We start from the raw sequence: 16,533 nt of genomic DNA, 5'->3' as shown, positions 1-16,533 counted from the left end.
GGTGCAGGTTCTGATGCCACCTTGCCCCCCGAGCAGTGGTGGTCAGGATAGGACGTGTCTCTCTGGGCACGGAGGTGAGCGGGATGCTGTAGCCCCGCGTGGGTCGCCCGCTCATGCCTGCCCCCTCCGCCTCTTCCCCAGTGGAGACGGTGCTCGGGCTCACGGGAGCCATGATGGGGAGCCTTATCTGCTTCGTGTGCCCCGCCCTCATCTACAGGAAGGTCCACAAGAACGCCTTCTCAGCCCAGGTGAGTGCAGGCCAGTCCAGGGGGGTGTGCGGGGCCTGCGGCAGCCTGGGCCAGCAGGGATTTGCTGGGTTGGCAGAGGAGGCAGGATAAGCCTCCTTTGGTGCAATGGGTCCGGGAAATACTGGATTGAAGCAAGTTAAACGGTTAAGTCTTCGCACTGTAGGGCCGCACAGAGCAGTTAACATGCTTGCCTTCGTTGGGCGTTTCCCAGAGAAAGCTGGCAGGCAGTGTTGCACCCACACATTTGAGTGCCGAGTACTTAGAAGCTTTTCCCCAAGTGTATTTATACACCTGGGTTACCCATGTACACGCTACAAACTAACGCTAATCCCACCGCCCCTCCCCGCTTCCCAGCCCCCTCCTGAGACCACCACTGCTGTCATTGCTGGTGTGTCCCCACAGCCAGACTGGTGTGTATGTGTGCGTGCGAGTGTGCTGAGGTGTGCAAACGAGTGTGGCAGCGTGTGCATGTGTGTGTGCTGGTGTGTACGTGTATGTGAGTGCCAGGGTGTGCACATGTGTGGCGGTATGTGTGCATGTGAGTGTGCCGGTGTGTGCACGTGTCAGCATGTGTGTGCATGTGAGTGTGCAGGTGTGTGCATGCATGTGAGTGTCCCAGGGTATGCACATGTGTGGCAGTGTGTGCAGGTGTGCTGGTTGTATGTATATGTGAGTGTGCCAGGGTGTACATGTGAGTGTGCAGTTGTGTGCGTGCATGTGTGTGTGCCAGGGTGCGCACACGTGTGTGGCAGCCTTTGTGCGTGTGAGTGCGCATGAGTGTGCCACCGCCTGTGCACAGTGGTGTGTGTGCACACACACCTGCCCTCTTTTGTATCTAATTAAATGGTAGCACAGCTCCCTGCCCCTCCTGCTCAAAGCCCTTGGAGGTGGTACCACATCTGCGCACAGAGCAGCCACCTTGCACTCAGCTGTGTCGTGGTACTCACTGGAGGACATGCCATTCTCTGAGTCCCCGGGCAAGTCACGTTCCTGTCTCTGGCTCTTACAGACACGTGAGCATTTCTGTAGACTGAAAAATAGCTCAGTAGAAGGTTCTAGAGCTGGAATGCCTATGTCAAGGAGCGTGAGGGCCTTTGTAACTTTTATGGCATTTGCCAAGTTCCATCACGGCATCCACCCGCAAAGCATGAGGGCCCTCTTCTTGCTCTGGGGCTTCCCAACTTCCTCGGTCCAAGGGCGAAGTCTTCAGTCTGAAGTCGTCGGTCTGAGGGTGAAGTCTTGGCTTCCTTGGGTAAAGCACAGCATTTTTCCATGTGTTCAAAAGCTATTTGCATTTCTTTTTCTGTGGCCTGCCCGTGTTTTTGGTCCCTTTTGCATGGGGTTATTGGGCTTTTTTCCTCATTGGTATGTTTTCGTAATTAAAAGTATAGGACACATACCAGTAAAGCACATGATTCTCACGTGTGTACAGCTTGGTACATTTTCCCAAAGTGAACCCACCCCTGAGACCACCAGCCAGGGCAAGACAGAAGACGCTCACCAGCACCCTGAAGCCTCTCCAAGTGCTCCCACGTCATTCCATCCCCCAGAAGTTACCACTCTTCTGCCGTCTGATATTTTAGAATAATTTTGCCTGTCCTTCATGTTTACATATGTGGAATACTACAGTATGTATCCATTTGTGTGTGGCTTCTTTTCCCAGCACCACATCCGCGTGCAGCCACACAGTGCAAGTGATGGTGGCTCGTTTGTCCTCAGCGCTGCAGGGTATTCCGTTTTGTGAACTTACCTCAGTCCATTCTTTGGTGGCAGACCAGAGGACGTCCAGTTTGGGGGTCACAGACGTTGCTGCCCGGCACGTTTCCTTTGGCGCACCGGGGGTGCAGTTTTGTTGGCTGTATAGTGGGCTGGGAGGGGGTGGTGGTGTTGAGTCCTGGGGTTGTGGATATTCCATTTTAGTAGATTTTCCTGAGCGTTTTTCCACAGTGGTCCCTCAGTGGTCTCTGAGCCCCCAACTTGCTTTGGCCTCTCCTTGTCAGTTTCGGCACTTGTGGTGGGTGTGACCAGTACCTGGTGCCTCTTTTTGCTTTTAATTTGCAGTTTCCAGATGACTAATGGTGCTCAGCACCTTTTCATATGCTTATTGGCTATGTGGGTGTGTCCTTTTGTGAATCTTTTCAAGTCCTTGCCCGTCTTCCTATTGGGTTATCTTTTTCTGGTTGTTTTGTGGGAGTTAATAGAGTCTAGGTATGAATCCTTTCTCAGAGATGTGTACTGTAGATGGTGTCCCTCTCTGTGCTGCCTCCTCACTTTCTTGGTGGCATGAGATGAGCAGACGTTCTTAATTCTAGCGTAGTCCAGTTTCTCTGTCCTTTTGCTATGTCCTACTTAAGAAATTTCTGCCTACCTCAAGGTCATAAAAACCCATTGCTGTCAAACCGATTCCGACTCAGTGACCCTATAGAACAGAGTAGAACTGCCCCCATAGAGTTTCAGAGGAGCACCTGGTGGATTTGAACTGCTGACCTTTTGGTTAGCAGCCGTAGCTCTTAACCACTACGCCACCAGGATTTCCACTGCTGTAAAGCATCCAGCTGTGTACGTGTGTGCATGTTGGGGGCAGCGCAGTCCCAGTGGTCTCTTTTGTCTTCCTTTTACCAGGACTGCTCTCTTTTAATTGCTTTATAGTAAGTCTTGATACAGGTAGTAGAAGTCCTCCAGCCTTATTCTCCTTCAAGATGGCCTTTCTTCTCGTTGGTCCTTTGCATTTCCAACTAAATTTTAGAATTGATGTGTCAGCTTCCTCCCAAATAGCCTGTTGGAATTTTGATTGGGATCGCATCAAACTATAGGTTGAGGAATTGACAGTACCATTCACTTCACAGTGTTTCCTAATTCCCACTGCGATTTCACCTTTGACCCGTGGGTTCTTTAGGAGTGTGTTTCCAAACGTTTGGGGATTTCCTTGTGATCTCTTCTCTTGATTTCAAGCTTAATTCCGCTGTGATTGGAGAACAGACACACTGAAGAATTTCAGTCCTTTGCTCTGTGGCTCAGCATGTGGTTTGTTCTGATGAGTGTTCAAGGGCCAGGTAGTCTGCAGTTGTTGCCTGCAATTTCCTGTCTATGTTGACAGGTCGAGTTTGCTAACTGATTTTTCAGATTGTGTATGTTCTTAGTGATTTTCCTGTATATCTGCTTGTTTAGCAGTAATGAGAAAGGCATGATAACTCCTGCTGGAACTGTGGATTTGTTTCTTTCTTCTTTTAGTTGTATCAGTTTTTGCTTTTTATTTTGATGCTGTTATTAGTAGCATATAGATTTAAGATTGTTATATTTTCCTCTTGAATTGACATTTTATCTTACAAAGTGACCCTTGTGATCGCCGGAAATGCTTCTTACCTTAAAGTCTGCCTCGTCTGACATCGTATAGCTAGCTATTCCAGCTTTCTTTTGGGTTAGTATTTTGACAGTTCAGCTTTTTTCATCCTTTTTCTTTTGTTCTTCTTGTGTTCTTACATTTAAGGCGTACCTCTTGTAAGTAGTATATAGTTGGGTTTTGTTTTGTTTTTATGCAGTCTGTTAATAGGAGCATTTAACACTATTCACAGTTAATGTAATCATCGATTTGTTTGGGATTAGCGCATCTATCCTACTCTTTGATTTTCACTTGTCTCACTGTCCTTTTTTCTTTGTTTCTTTCTAGTCACCCTTTGGAAACCCTGGTAGCATAGTGGTTAAGTGCTATGGCTGCTAACCAAAGGGCCGGCAGTTCGAATCCGCCAGGCGCTCCTTGGAAACTATGGGGCAGTTCTCCTCTGTCCTGTAGGGTTGCTATGAGTCGGAATCGACTCAGTGGCACTGGGTTTGGTTTGATTTTGGTTGGTCACCTCTTGGGTAAATAAGGTGTTTTAAATATTCTTTTTTTTTCCCATATGGTAAGTCTACCATGTGACCCAGCAATCCCACTCCTAGGTATATACCCAAAAAACTTGAAGGCAAGAACTCAAACAGATAACGTGTACACCCATGTTCATAGCAGCCCTTTTCACAGTAGCCATCAACAGATGGATGGATAATCCAAGTATGGTGTATCATGCAATGGAATAGTATTCAGCCGTGAAAAGAAATGAAGTCCTGACACCTGCTGCAACGTGGAAGAACCTCAACAACATGCTGAGTGAAGAGATGAGACATGAAAGGCCACGTGTTGTATGAGCTTACTTACATGGAATGCTAGAATAAGCAAATGCACAGAGACCAGGGTTTATTAGTGCTTGCAGGGCAGAAGGAAATGAAGAGTTACTAAGGGAACCGGGTGTCCGTTCAAGGGGATGAGAGACAGTTGAAAAACGACAGTGGTAATGGCCGTACAACATGGCGAACATAATTAATGTCACTGAACGAATGCTTAAAAGTGATTAAAGTGGCAAGCGCTTTGTTATATATTTTATCAAAATTAAAGAAGAAACTTATAGCCTCAAATGCAGAGGGACAAGACTTGGCGGCAGCGGGTTTGGTCTTTTTGGTTTGAGGGGCGGACTGACTGCTAAGGGAACGGGGCTTCTGTTTAGGGTGTTGAAGTTTTGGAAATAGGTAGTGGTGAAGACTACACAGCATTGTGAGTGTGCTTAGTGCCAGCGTGTCGCACACTTGAAAATGGTTACGATGAATTTTATGCTATGTATGTCTGACTGTGGTAAGATTAATGTGGGAAAACCTATGTACAAGCAACAGCCAGTTAGAAAAACCACCGGTCAGTCTGAAGTCCCTGGGTGGTGCTCCTGGCTAAGCACTCAATTACCAACAAAAAGCTGGTGGTTCGAGTTCACCCAGAGGCCCCTTGGAAGAAAGGCCTGGCCATCTACCTCTGAAAAACCAGCCATTTGAAAACCCTGTCGCCACAGTTCTACTCTGACACACGTGGAGCAAGCACCACGAGTCAGAATTGACTCCACAGCCACCGGGTGCTGGTTTATGGTGAGTCCGTGTTTGACTTTTTGAGGAACGAGGGTATAGATTTTTATGTATTAATTTTTACCCATTCACCTTACCAAACTTAACATTTCTCCTGGGTTTGCCCACTTGGGACCGATGCTGATGTCACCGCCTCCTTTCTGTATCTCCCGTCTGCAGTGCGTCTTGCGTCTCCTGCATGGAGCCGGTGGTGAGGGTGCCAGCACGTCCTGACACCGTGGGGGCTGCTGCTTGTGCTTAGCCACTCAGTCTCATGGGGCTTTTGGCTCGGTATGTAGAGATGAGCATGTGTGTTCACACACCTCTGTGTGTACACAGACGTAAACACACACGGTCTCACGAAAGTACATCTGTGCCCCATCCACCACGTGTTTAAAAACCAAGCGGGCGTGTTGCATCTCATCACGTGCTTTCTCACTGTGGTGGAGGGGACGGCGGAGTTTCTTTCCGTGACTTAGTGTCACTAGTCCCCACGCAGGTCGGGGACAGATGTGTCGGCTGTGTGAGCCGTTCTCCCAGCGCACTGCTGCATTTTGTTTGTTGTCGTTAGTTGCTGTTCAAACAATTCCGACTCATGATCAGTTTCAGATTGGACCATTGTGTTCCATAGAGTTTTCACTGGCCGATTTTAGGTAGTAGATCACCAGGCTGTCCTTCCTAGTCTGTCTTAGTCTGGAAGCTCTGCCGAAACCTGTTCAGCATCCTAGCAACACACAAGCCTCCACAGACAGACAGGTGGTGGCTGGTCATGAGGTGCATTGGCCGGGAATCGAACCCAGGTCTCCCTCACAGAAGGCAAGAATTCTATCACTGAGCCACTACTGCCCCAGAAGCCTTTGGAACGTGCGGGTGTGTGTCAGGTCAGCGATATAGTTCTCACAGCTGCCGCAGACACTTGGGCAGCTGTTTGCAGGTGACTGGTCCACCTGGGCATTGATGCTGCTGTTTAGCTGGTGCCAAAGTGAGGAGCCAGCTCACACCTCACAGCATGTGCTTCTGGTAGGTGCTAACCAGCCTCCCTGTGGACCTGGCTCCTGCACTGCCCCAGGCCTAGGCCAGGAGACATTGTCCCTGCGTCCCTGTGCGGCATCATTTCAGGGCCCCTGCTGCCTGGGTTGCTCTGGTCTCCCTGCCTGGGGTCCTGGTGGGTCTGTGGTGGTTCTTCAAAGGGGAGGGAGAGGGTGTGGAGGTGCAACGTGTGATTGACTCTCAGAGGCTCGGCTGGGCAACGGTCAGCCGGTGAGCGCGCGCTGCGGAGCCTAGGGGCCGCCCACCAGCATGGGCTGGAAAGCCAAGCGGGTCTCGGCAAAGGGGGGTGCTTCCAGCTAAGTGGTGGAGGTGGGGGTATCGAGAGGGCCCCTTCAGTGCCCGGTGCTTGGTGGCTTCTTTCCTGCTTTCATATGGGGTGTCTCCTGCTGCCTGCTGTCAGCTGTGTTTTGCCACACTAGCTGCCTGTGGGGAGCATGGTGGAGGGTTCGCCCTGAGGTGCAGGTGTCTGGGTGGACGGGGCTGTGGGGGAGTCAGGATCTGTTTTCTGGGCCAGACCCTGTGTCTGAGCCTCTTCCTTTCAGCCCCTCAGATGGTGTGCCTCGCATCCTTCTTCCTGAGTGTGTTGCATGTTCTTGGACTCTGGGGTGAGGGTTGTTGCCAGAAGGCCAGGGATGGGCGGGCTCCCTGAAGCCAGGAGCTCCTGGGGCTGTGGGGTGGTATCAGCACGTGGCTTCCGCAAGTGGAAACCAGCTCAGTGCTCCTGGGATGGCAGAGAGGGGAAGAGGCCAGGCGAGGTTTTCCTGGGGGCTTTTTCTGAGCTGATCGACGCCCAGCTTCAGGAGTGTGGGCACCTTCTTCCTGTGGGAGCTGGTCTTCTGGGTGTGATGGCCCAGCATGCCACCATTCCCGCTCCGGCGTTCTGAGACTCAGCATGACCCTGAGACAGGGCACTGAGTGCTGGCTTCAGGCCTCATGGAGGTCAGGGTGGGGTGGGAGGCCCCGACTCTGGGGACATGGCTCACCTGTTCCCCTTCTGCAGAGCTCCACGCTGCTGCTTCTGGGGGCCGCGTGGCCTGGGTGAGCAGGGCAGGGACAGTCGTGCCCACTGCTGTGGTGGCCACACACGCCACCCGGGAGGAGGCTGTTCCGTGTGTGCAGGCTTTAAAATAGCAAGAGCTGTGGCCGAGGTGGAGTTGTGTCATGTGGGTTCTGCTGCATTAAATGCCTGAGGGCAGCATGTGTGGCCCCGACGAGATCCCTCAGGGGGGACTGGAGCTGGTGGGATTAGTGAGGGGCCTCAAGTCTAGGTCCCTGGCAGGGGGATACAGGTTCTCGCCTCGCTGGCCTGAAGATGGCCAGCCCATGGCATTTGATCTGGATGATGCTGGGGGGCCGGTCACTCGCCCTGGCCTGGAAAGTGCCAGTCCAATGGGGCTGCCTCCTCTAAGGGGCCACCGTGGGTAGGTCCCCCCGTCTGCCGATGCCCCGAGATTGTTGCTCCTCTCTCCCTGGTGTCCTAGCCTCAGCAGCAGCGGGGATGGCCCCCGGACATCACAGGAGACATGACTGCAGCCGGGCCTCTCTAGTCTTTACATGCACCTTCTGTCTTTAGACTCCTTTGACCCGAGTCTCCTGGAGACCCTGCCCCTCCCCCTGCTCTTCCCCCAATGTTTCTGTGGTGCCAGCAGGCTTGGTGGTGACCGCTGGTGCATGCAGCCCTGTGGGATGGTGCTGCTGGCCCTGCTGGGCTGGACCCTGCTGCTGTTCCCCGGTCCCCCAGGCTGCAGCCTGCGCCCCTTCTCCTTCACAGAAGGGAAAAGCAGAGGCCGCTGTCTGCTCCCATTCCTGCCCCCTACCCTGGGAGTCCAGCCCCCCCACCCCACCCCCCCACCCTGGGAGTCCAGCCCCCCTCCCCACTCTGCCCCCCACCCTGGGAGTCCAGCCCCCCTCCCCACCCCACCCCTCACCCTCGGAGTCCAGCCCTGGCTTATGGCTCCCTGACCCCCGCTCCTGGTTGTTTTCTGGCCCAGGTGGTGCTCTGGGTCGGCCTGGGCGTCCTGGTCATCAGCACATACACCACCCTGTCTGTGCGTGAAGAGGCTCCTGTGGACTTGGCAGAGGAGGCTGGCGGCCGGCTTGGGGAAGCTGAGAGCATCAAGAAGGCAGAGGCGGCCCGGCTGTCAGGTACGTGCACTGGGCCCTCACCCCTGCCCCCGTGATCCGCAGCCATGTGTTCAACAGCTTGTCCCTGGGGCATGAGGCACATGGGGTGTAGGGGCGCTTTCCACATGCGGTTTGAGTGCCTGCCAGAAGTTCTCTGTCAGGCTGCCTTTTGGGTGGGGACAGCAGGGGAAGGGGCTGAGGCTGCCTTCTGGGTGGGGACAGCAGAGGAAGGGGCTGAGGCTGCGTTCTGGGTGGGGACAAGCCTCGGGTCCACCTGCAGCCGTGAGTGTATGGTGCTCTGAGCAGCAGGGCTGAGATGGGACTATCACCCCTCCTGCCTCTACCTGCACAGTTTCTGTTCTGGCGCCCACTGTTCAGGGTGCCAGCAGGTACGTAAACATGTGCGGGTTTGGTTTGGTTTTGAGGATGTAAGTGTCAAGCCCATTTCTGCCTTGACAGAGGGAGTGATTATGCTCTGCCTGTTTACTGCCCTCCATGAGGTGTTGGTCGTTTCCCATGATGCTGGTAGGGTTGTGAGGCATTGCTCGTGTCTCACGCCGCTGGTAGGGTTGTGAGGTGTTGCTTGTGTCTCGTGCCCCTGGTAGGGTTATGGCCAGTATACCCCCTGCTGCAGGCCATCCTCAAAGTGCCGGTGGTAGGACCCCTTGCCCCAGGCAGCTGCGTCCTGCGGGATGCGTGGGCGAGTTTCCGAGCAGCTGTGGCTGCACTTGTCTGTGGGGTGGTTGATGCTGGGTCGGGGGGAGGCTCTCTGAGGCTGCAGACCCCAGCATAGGTCAGGATGGGGGTCTGGGGGAAGGTTTCCTGTAGGCTGCCCAGCTGGGACAGTGGACGGGGGCTTCAGTGGCGTGGGGCAGAGTGTGGAGCAGCAGAGCAAGTGGGTACGTGGCTGTGGTGACCACAGGTCTGAGCACCAGGTCCACCTGGGCTGTGCACCACGGGCTTCCTGCTGAAGGGATCCCTGCTTTCCTGAGTCTGCATGTGGGCCAGGTCTTCTAGAAAAGTCCCTGACAGGGTAAAGAGCGCCTGGAGCCTCTGTAACATGTGGCGCCCTCTGCTGTGCCACCGCGGCATAAGGCATTTTTCAGATACTAATTGTGTTTTTTTTTTTTTTTTAATTGTGAGGTTTTTGTTGGTTTTACCAAGCCCAGGAGGTGTTGCAGGCTCACTGCTCACGAGGGAAAGGGGGTTGCTTAGTAGATGAGGGGCATTCGGGGGCTGGACTCCGGGGCCGCTGATGCTGCTGTGAGCCAAGAAGCCCGTGCTCACCCAGCGGTAACAGCCACGGTGTCCCAGACGGTGCCTCAGCACTGTGTGGTGACCACACCTCCGCTTGGCCCTCCTCACCTCGCAGATGCCTGAGCAGCATAACAGACCGCTAATCCACACCCTGGTGACGAATTTAATTTTGTTTCCTGCTGAGAAAATGACTGCTCAGAGGCAACGGGGACGCCTTATGGAGTGACGATTTCCTTTTCTTGTCTTCTTGTGTTTTTTCTTCCCCTCCCTGGCCCCCCTTCCATAGTTTTGCAACCTACCGAACAGGCCCCTCCTGACCTATGGCTGCTCCCGTTATTGCCCAGGGGTTGATCATGTGAAGGAGATGGACACTGTCACCTACTGGGGTGGGCAGCTCCAGGGTCATTCAAGTCGGTCACTGGGCTCAGCTGTGGTTAAGGTGTGAGCGGCCAGAGTCCAAAGCCTGCTCTGTGTCAGCGGGCCATTTGCCAGCCAGGCACCCGCCCTCCACTGCTGGCACAGTGCATGGAGCTCCCCAGGTCATAGCTGCTTACATGTGTTTTCTCTGTGACCAGAGACTTGGCCAGCAGGTCAGGGCGACAGGCAGGCCGAGGCTCAGCTGGTCTTCCTTCTGGAGTTGGAAGCCACCCACTCTGTTTCTAGCAGGGCTGGCTGAGTCCTCACTCCAGAACATTCCACAGGCCCCTGTCAGGCATGGACTTGCTCTGGATGCTAGCTCTGCCCCCGGCCTGCAGTCCCCCTCCTCCAACACCCTACACCCCCATCCTAGCGCCATTGTCTCTGGAGTGGAGCCCAGAGGTGCTCTGCCTTGTAGAGTCTGTTTTTCTCCTGGTAGCACTTTAGCTTCTGCTGTTTACTTCGTGTGTAGAAAGTGGTTTTCTTTCACAGTGGAGGTGGCTCCCCAGCAACCTTCACAGTGACCCGGTTCTGTGGCCGTTACCACATTTCCGAGGCCCGTGGGCACCACGTGCCCGCCAGCCCCCAGCCCGTTCTGTTTGGGACACCGGCGTGGGACACATGGCCCTCGTGGGAGGGAAGGGCCCAGGGTGGCCAGCTTTGCTGTTTTTTTCTTGTCTCCCTTTGATGTCAGTTTTCACCACCCGCAGTAAGAAGTTGGCAGTTTAGCATCCCAACTGGCATCTTCTTTAGCATGCTCCGTTCTCTTTCACACACGCATATGCGTGCACACACACACACACACGCACAGACACACGCGCACACATGCACACGGCCTTGTAGCAGGGGGAGGTTTTGGCAGGCTGGTCGCTCTGCACTGAAGGTATGATCATGGACGGGGTCCCACATGACAGTTTGTCCCATCTCATGAGAACCTCTTGCTCCAGTACAGGCTCAGAACAGTGGGTTCCTGCTGCCACCTGGTGGAATGGCTTGGAATGACACAGGGCTGAACACTTCCTGTGCTGGGTTAGGTGTAAATTGTGTTTTGACATATTTTTATTATGAAAACACTTGAAAAATGACAGTTTTCTGAGCTACTTAGCGGCTAATGATCGAGCAGGAAAAATATAACTGCTGTGGCTCTGCCACCTGGCTGGCGAGATGTGGTTGAAACCAGGAGAACTGGCCATTCAACCCACTGTGTGTGCTTCCAGCCCAGGACCTGGTCGCGGAGGTGGCCAAGGACTCCCGCAACGAACTGAAACTGCCTGGCATAAAGGACGAGGCAGAGCAGGCCCAGATCAAGGGCCCCGTGGAGATGCCCCCGCGAGGAGACACCAAGGAGAAGCTGGAGGAGGCACAGCTTGACCGCCCTGGCCAAGGTGGGTGGGGGCTCAGGGAGCAGGCATCGACGCCCTGACGGGGTTCTCAGGTGTGCCTCTTTCTCCCCTCAGCTCAGTCTTGGGTCTTAGTCCTTTCTACCTTCTTCCCCATTCCCTCAGGTTCCTGTTCTGCTTGCTTGCTGCTGCTGTTCTTGTAATGTTCTAGAAATAATGAGTGTCCTCAACTGGATACAGATATGCAGGAGGAGGCCTCCCCCCAAGCCAGATCCCCAGGGCTGCTCGTTGTCTTCTCAGGGGAAGACACAACACTGAGGGGACGTGAAGCTTCCGTTAAGGGCGATGGAAAATTCAGCAACAGTTCACGGCGACAGTCGAACAACGTGATGAATCTAATAACGTCGCTGAGCTTTACATGTGAAGGTTGTGGTTATTAAAAGTGCTTCTGTTCTTTCAGGGATTGCTGTGCCCCTGGGGGAGGCCCACCGTCACGAGCCCCCTGTCCCACATGACAAGGTGGTGGTCGACGAAGGCCAAGACCTGGAAGGACCAGAGGAGCGCGAACGCGTGTCCAAACACGCAGGCGCGGAAGCCCTGGGAGGCATGGAGCCGGGCGCACATCCCCTGCTGGACTTAGAGAGGGAGAGGCGGGCACCTGAGCGGGGAGAGGCCCTGCAGGAAGTGGCTGGCCCTCCTGAGGAGCTCCAGAAGGCTCCAGAGACCAACAGCCAGCCAGCTATTCAGCCTGCCCATGAGGACCTGGGGCTAAGCGACAGGGAGGGCCACCCAGGGCCCCAGGCAGGGCTCGTGGAGGAGCAGGAGGTCCTGGCCGCAAGAGGAAGGGAGAATGCAGAGCGCGTCGTGCCGCCGGGCCCCGCTGCAGAAGAGCTGGGGAAGCCCGCTGCAGGGCAGAGTGGCCCTGGTGGGTGTCAGCTGAGGGGCTTCCTTGGGGAGGGCTGGGGAGAGGCCGGGAGGACAGAGGAGGGGCCGGGAGGACAGAGGAGGGGCCGGGAGGACAGAGGAGGGGCCGGGAGGACAGAGGAGAGGCTGGGGGACAGAGGAGAGGCCGAGGGGACAGGGGAAAGGCCGGGGCACAGGGGAGAGGCTAGAGGACAGAGGAGAGGCTGGGGGGCAGGGGTGAGGCTGGAGGACAGGGGAGAGGCCAGGGGGACAGGAGAGAGGCTGGGAGGATGGGGAGAGGCTGGGGGGCAGAGGAGAGGCCGGGGGACAGGTGAGAGGTGGGGGGACAGGGGAGAGGCCAGGGGGACAGGGGAGAGGCCAAGGGACAGAGTAGATGCTCCTGGCTCAGTTCTGGCTTTGCTCTCCTTCGCCAGCCTGTGTGGAATGTGGCGGCAACAGCTGTTGGGGTCAGGAGTCTGGAGCCTTGACAGCTGCTGTGTATCTGTCAGGTGGTTGTTTGCTCAGCCACTAAGTGTCAGGTACTGGGCTGTTCCCGGTGCCAGGGTGCACGGGGATGGCGGGGAGCATGGCAGTGACACCGCTGAGTGCCATCGGAAGCTGGTTAGGATGGCGTCTGCTTTCTGAGTGGCAGAGGCACTTAGCGCTAGTGCGCCGCCACCAGTCTGTGCAATGGTTAACTGTTTGATTGTTTCTCCGATAATCTTCAGGTTGAACGAAAACCGCACTGACGGAGAGGGAGGGTGTGAGGAGACTTCTGGAACACCTGCCGCCTCCCCTGCCCCTGTGCCCCCTGTCCTTTGAGACCCTTCTTCTGACTAGTCCTGAATCATCCATGTCCTGGTCTTGTGTCTGCAGGTGGGAAGGTGGCCCTCCCAGCAGAGAGACCTGAGCGCCTGGCAGGGCTGCCAGCCGAGCCTCGGGAGCAGAGGCACGCCGAGGGCCTGCTTCAGGACAACGCCGGCAGCAAGCTGGAGGGTGAGGCTGGCCGGCTCCTCGCGCCCCTGGGCCCGCCCCCCCGTCACCCCTCGGGAGGGTCTGAGCCAGTCACCCCTAGGTCACACCTGGAGAGGGTGTCAGTGGCCCCCACCGGCTGCTGTTGCTCTGTGGGGTCTTTCTCCGGAGAAGGTGCTCTCAGGTGCCCCTTCTCTCCCACCAGCGCCTTGCTGTCCCACACCTCCCTCAGAACATTCTCTGCCTCCCATGCTTCCTTTTAAAAAAGCTTACTGCGCTTTCGCAGGGCTGGTGATTACCGTCTTTGCTTTGTCCAAAAGCAAATGGGTTAGCATTCCTGATGTTCCTGGTATTTAAAGCAGCAGGTGTCGGGGGCGAGGCTTATTTTAGGGACACGCCTCATCTGGTGACCCAGCTCTGATCTTGCCACCCCCATGGTGGCACTCACCTCCTCACCCTCCACCTGTGCCCCCGGCCCATAAGGAGAGCACTGTGTGGTCACCTGTCCCCGAATGAACGCGTTTCCCTCGATGAAGACAGGTCGTCCTGCCTCTCCAGCCCTCCTGTCTGCCCCTGGTCACCTCTGGCTGTGGGCTTCCACAAGCCCTGTGGTCCTGTGTTCCCGTGCCCAGACAGACGAGACCCCATCTCCAGGGGACAGCCCTCCTGGGACTGGGACCCTGATTCCCCAGCTCTCTTTTTTTTGGTGACCCACAGCAAGCTGTCTCCCCACGCAGGTCAGGCCCTGCCTAGCCCTGAGGTGTGCGGCCGAGTGCCCCTGCAGCAGTGCTTTCATGGGGTCTAGTATTCTGGAATGTTCTTCCTTCAGGGACCCTCAGCTCTACTTGGTCTTGACTGGGTGGGGGCGTTTTGTGTGTGCTTTGACATCGCAGCAGGTCCCCTCTGGGATGGGGTCTGGGTGGCAGGCTCTCCGCTGCCCCGTTCTCTCTGCCCACGCCTGTTGGCAGCAGGTTCACGGTGGCCAGGCCTCTGCACCTGCCTTTGGGGCACCTGCATAGGAGTTGGCACTGCCCACCCCCCAGGTCTATAAGACCCAGGCTTTCTCTTTGCCATGGAACGTGCCTCAGGACAGCCAGTCCGCCTTGGCAGAAACCAGATGTGAGCACACAGCCTCCAACACACAGGCCCAGGGCTTCAGTCTCCTCCAAATGCCTAACAGCTGGAGGCAGAGCAGAGGGGCACGGGTGTTTCTTGAGCTGGTAGTTGCTTTAAAAGTCATATGCACGCATTGTGTTTCTGATTTTATTCTGGCTGTATCAGTTCCAATTCCTGTAATTTGTTATCAAACCTGTTTGATTCTTTGACTTTTTTCTGTCTGAGAAAGAGCCTTTTCCTGTTTCCTAATCTGTCTTTCTTCTCTGTGCCTTTCAACGGGACTGCACAGCCGAGATTAAAAAGATAGTGGCAGGTATGGATGGAGGGTGGCGTCAGGGTAAAAGGCGGGTTGGTGGTGGGTGCAAATGCCTGGGCACAGCAGAGGCCAAGGTACCCTGTCACTGCTGGAGTCCTGCACGTGCCCATGGGCCGGGGCCACCCTGGAGCCGCGCACTCAGCCCCCAGCCCCAATGTGCCTTCCCTCTTTTGACCACAGTCCCTTCCTAGCAGGGCTGTGCAGGGTGTGGCTGTCATTGAGGCAGTGGGTGGAGCCTGGGCCCTGGTGGCTTCAGGCATCCATTCTCTGCAATGCAGGGTGCTGGCCTGTGCGGCAGTGTGTGTGCAAGGGCCCCTCTGTGTCTGCCTCCTGCCCCGTATGTCACTTCTAGTTGGATGTGGCCTCTTCCTCCCCCCCGCCAGGTCCAGGGCTGCCCTGCCATTGGGCCTCATGTTCTGGAACCCCATCCTGGGGGTGGGACAGGGATGGGCAGCAGCATGGGGACCTTGTCCTTGCACCTTGTTCCCTGGTCGTGGCTGCCAGCACTGGGTCAAGAGCACTGAAGTGGTGGCTGAGACCCTTGGAGGATGGTGCCGAGTGCCTCCCACACTGGGGCTTCTGCCAGGGGCTGGGCCAGGGTAGGCTCAGCCACGTGCCCTGTCCTCCGGCCACAAGGCGTCCCTCGTCAGCTACTCACCGACCACCCTGGGGTGGCTCCAGGCCAGGGTCCACTGAGGCCTAGTGACAGCCACTATGAGCATGCCAGCCCCTGCTCTGGTGATGGCCATCTGTCACCATGGGGAGGGCGGGCCATGTGCCATAGGGGCCTGGCACAGTGACGCCCCAGCAGGAGCACCCTCCCCCAGTGGCAAGACAGTAGTTCTTCTGATTTGAACCTTGATACCTGACGGCCCTAACCTGCTGTCTCCCAAAGCTTGGCGATTTAAAACCTGTGCTTTGTGCTGTCTTCACAGCTGTATGGGAGGGCTGACAGTCAAGACTGAGCTCCCCTGCACCCAGAGCTGGCCGCTGGGGAGGCCGAGGTGGGTGGGAGTTCTGGGGAGGGCCGACAGTCTGCTCTCCCTGGCTTTCCTGCCAGAACGACGCCAGCACACCTCCGTGTGGGAGGCTGCTTGTGTCACTGGCTGGGCTCACCGTTTGCTCCTTAAGGCAGACACGGTTCTTCTTGGCTTTTAGCATCCTCACTTTGGGGACACTTTTTTCACATTGAATGTTAGTACTCTTTTAAAACAATTTTGTTCGTTTTCCTTACATACTGGTCACAGGACAACCGAGTGCTCAAAAATAGGCAAGCCAGCCAGGGACTGGGTTGCCATTTAGGCAGTTCCTCCCACTTGGCTCTGGGCACTTTTTCGTGGGCAGGTTGGAGCGGTTGGAAGCCCGCAGGTGCTTCCTAGCCGTGGTGGGCAGCACACAGCACAGTTGGAGGGGTGCCCTGCCCGGACCTCCTTGTGTCTGGGGCGCCGGCCTTCCCTGAGCCTTGCAGGGACAGGGACAGGCACGGGGCGGGGCATGTCCGGGAGGAGCCCCGGGGGTCCTAGCCCCGCCCCTGACTGCAGGTCCCCCTCCCCCCAGACGCCGGCAAGGTGGAGCTGCTGGACCATGCGGTGCTGCTGCAGGTGATCAAGGAGCAGCAGGTGCAGCAGAAACGGCTCCTGGACCAGCAGGAGAAGCTACTGGCTGTCATTGAGGAGCAGCACAAGGAGATCCACCAGGAGCGGCCACGGCTGGGTGGGCGCCGGCTTCAGGGCTGGAGCTGGGGTGGGGGGACAAGCCAATGGCTGGGGCTGGGGGTGTGGGCGGGGCGGGGGCTGGGTTCCTGTGTGCCCCAGCTGGGTCCCCTCAGCTCCCGTCGGGCGCCACGCTCATCTGCACTAACCTTCCTTTGCAG

General features: G+C 56.1%; 1 protein-coding gene across 1 annotated transcript in view; it reads left to right on the top strand.

Annotated features, from left to right (window-relative positions):
* Window positions 1–16,533, top strand: part of SLC38A10 (solute carrier family 38 member 10) — a 43,277-nt gene that overhangs the window by 21,742 nt on the left and 5,002 nt on the right. The window contains exons 10-15 of the mRNA XM_049859358.1: window positions 142–248; window positions 8,207–8,360; window positions 11,231–11,398; window positions 11,814–12,278; window positions 13,133–13,252; window positions 16,218–16,373. Of these exons, the coding sequence (XP_049715315.1) occupies window positions 142–248; window positions 8,207–8,360; window positions 11,231–11,398; window positions 11,814–12,278; window positions 13,133–13,252; window positions 16,218–16,373 (1,170 nt within the window). The remainder of the gene's footprint in view (window positions 1–141; window positions 249–8,206; window positions 8,361–11,230; window positions 11,399–11,813; window positions 12,279–13,132; window positions 13,253–16,217; window positions 16,374–16,533) is intronic.

This window comes from Elephas maximus, chromosome 19 (genome assembly GCF_024166365.1).
Source record: "Elephas maximus indicus isolate mEleMax1 chromosome 19, mEleMax1 primary haplotype, whole genome shotgun sequence".
In the NCBI taxonomy this organism is placed as follows: Eukaryota; Metazoa; Chordata; class Mammalia; order Proboscidea; family Elephantidae; genus Elephas; species Elephas maximus.
Note: the sequence above shows the minus strand (reverse complement) of the source record. Positions and strands in the feature narration are given on the sequence as shown.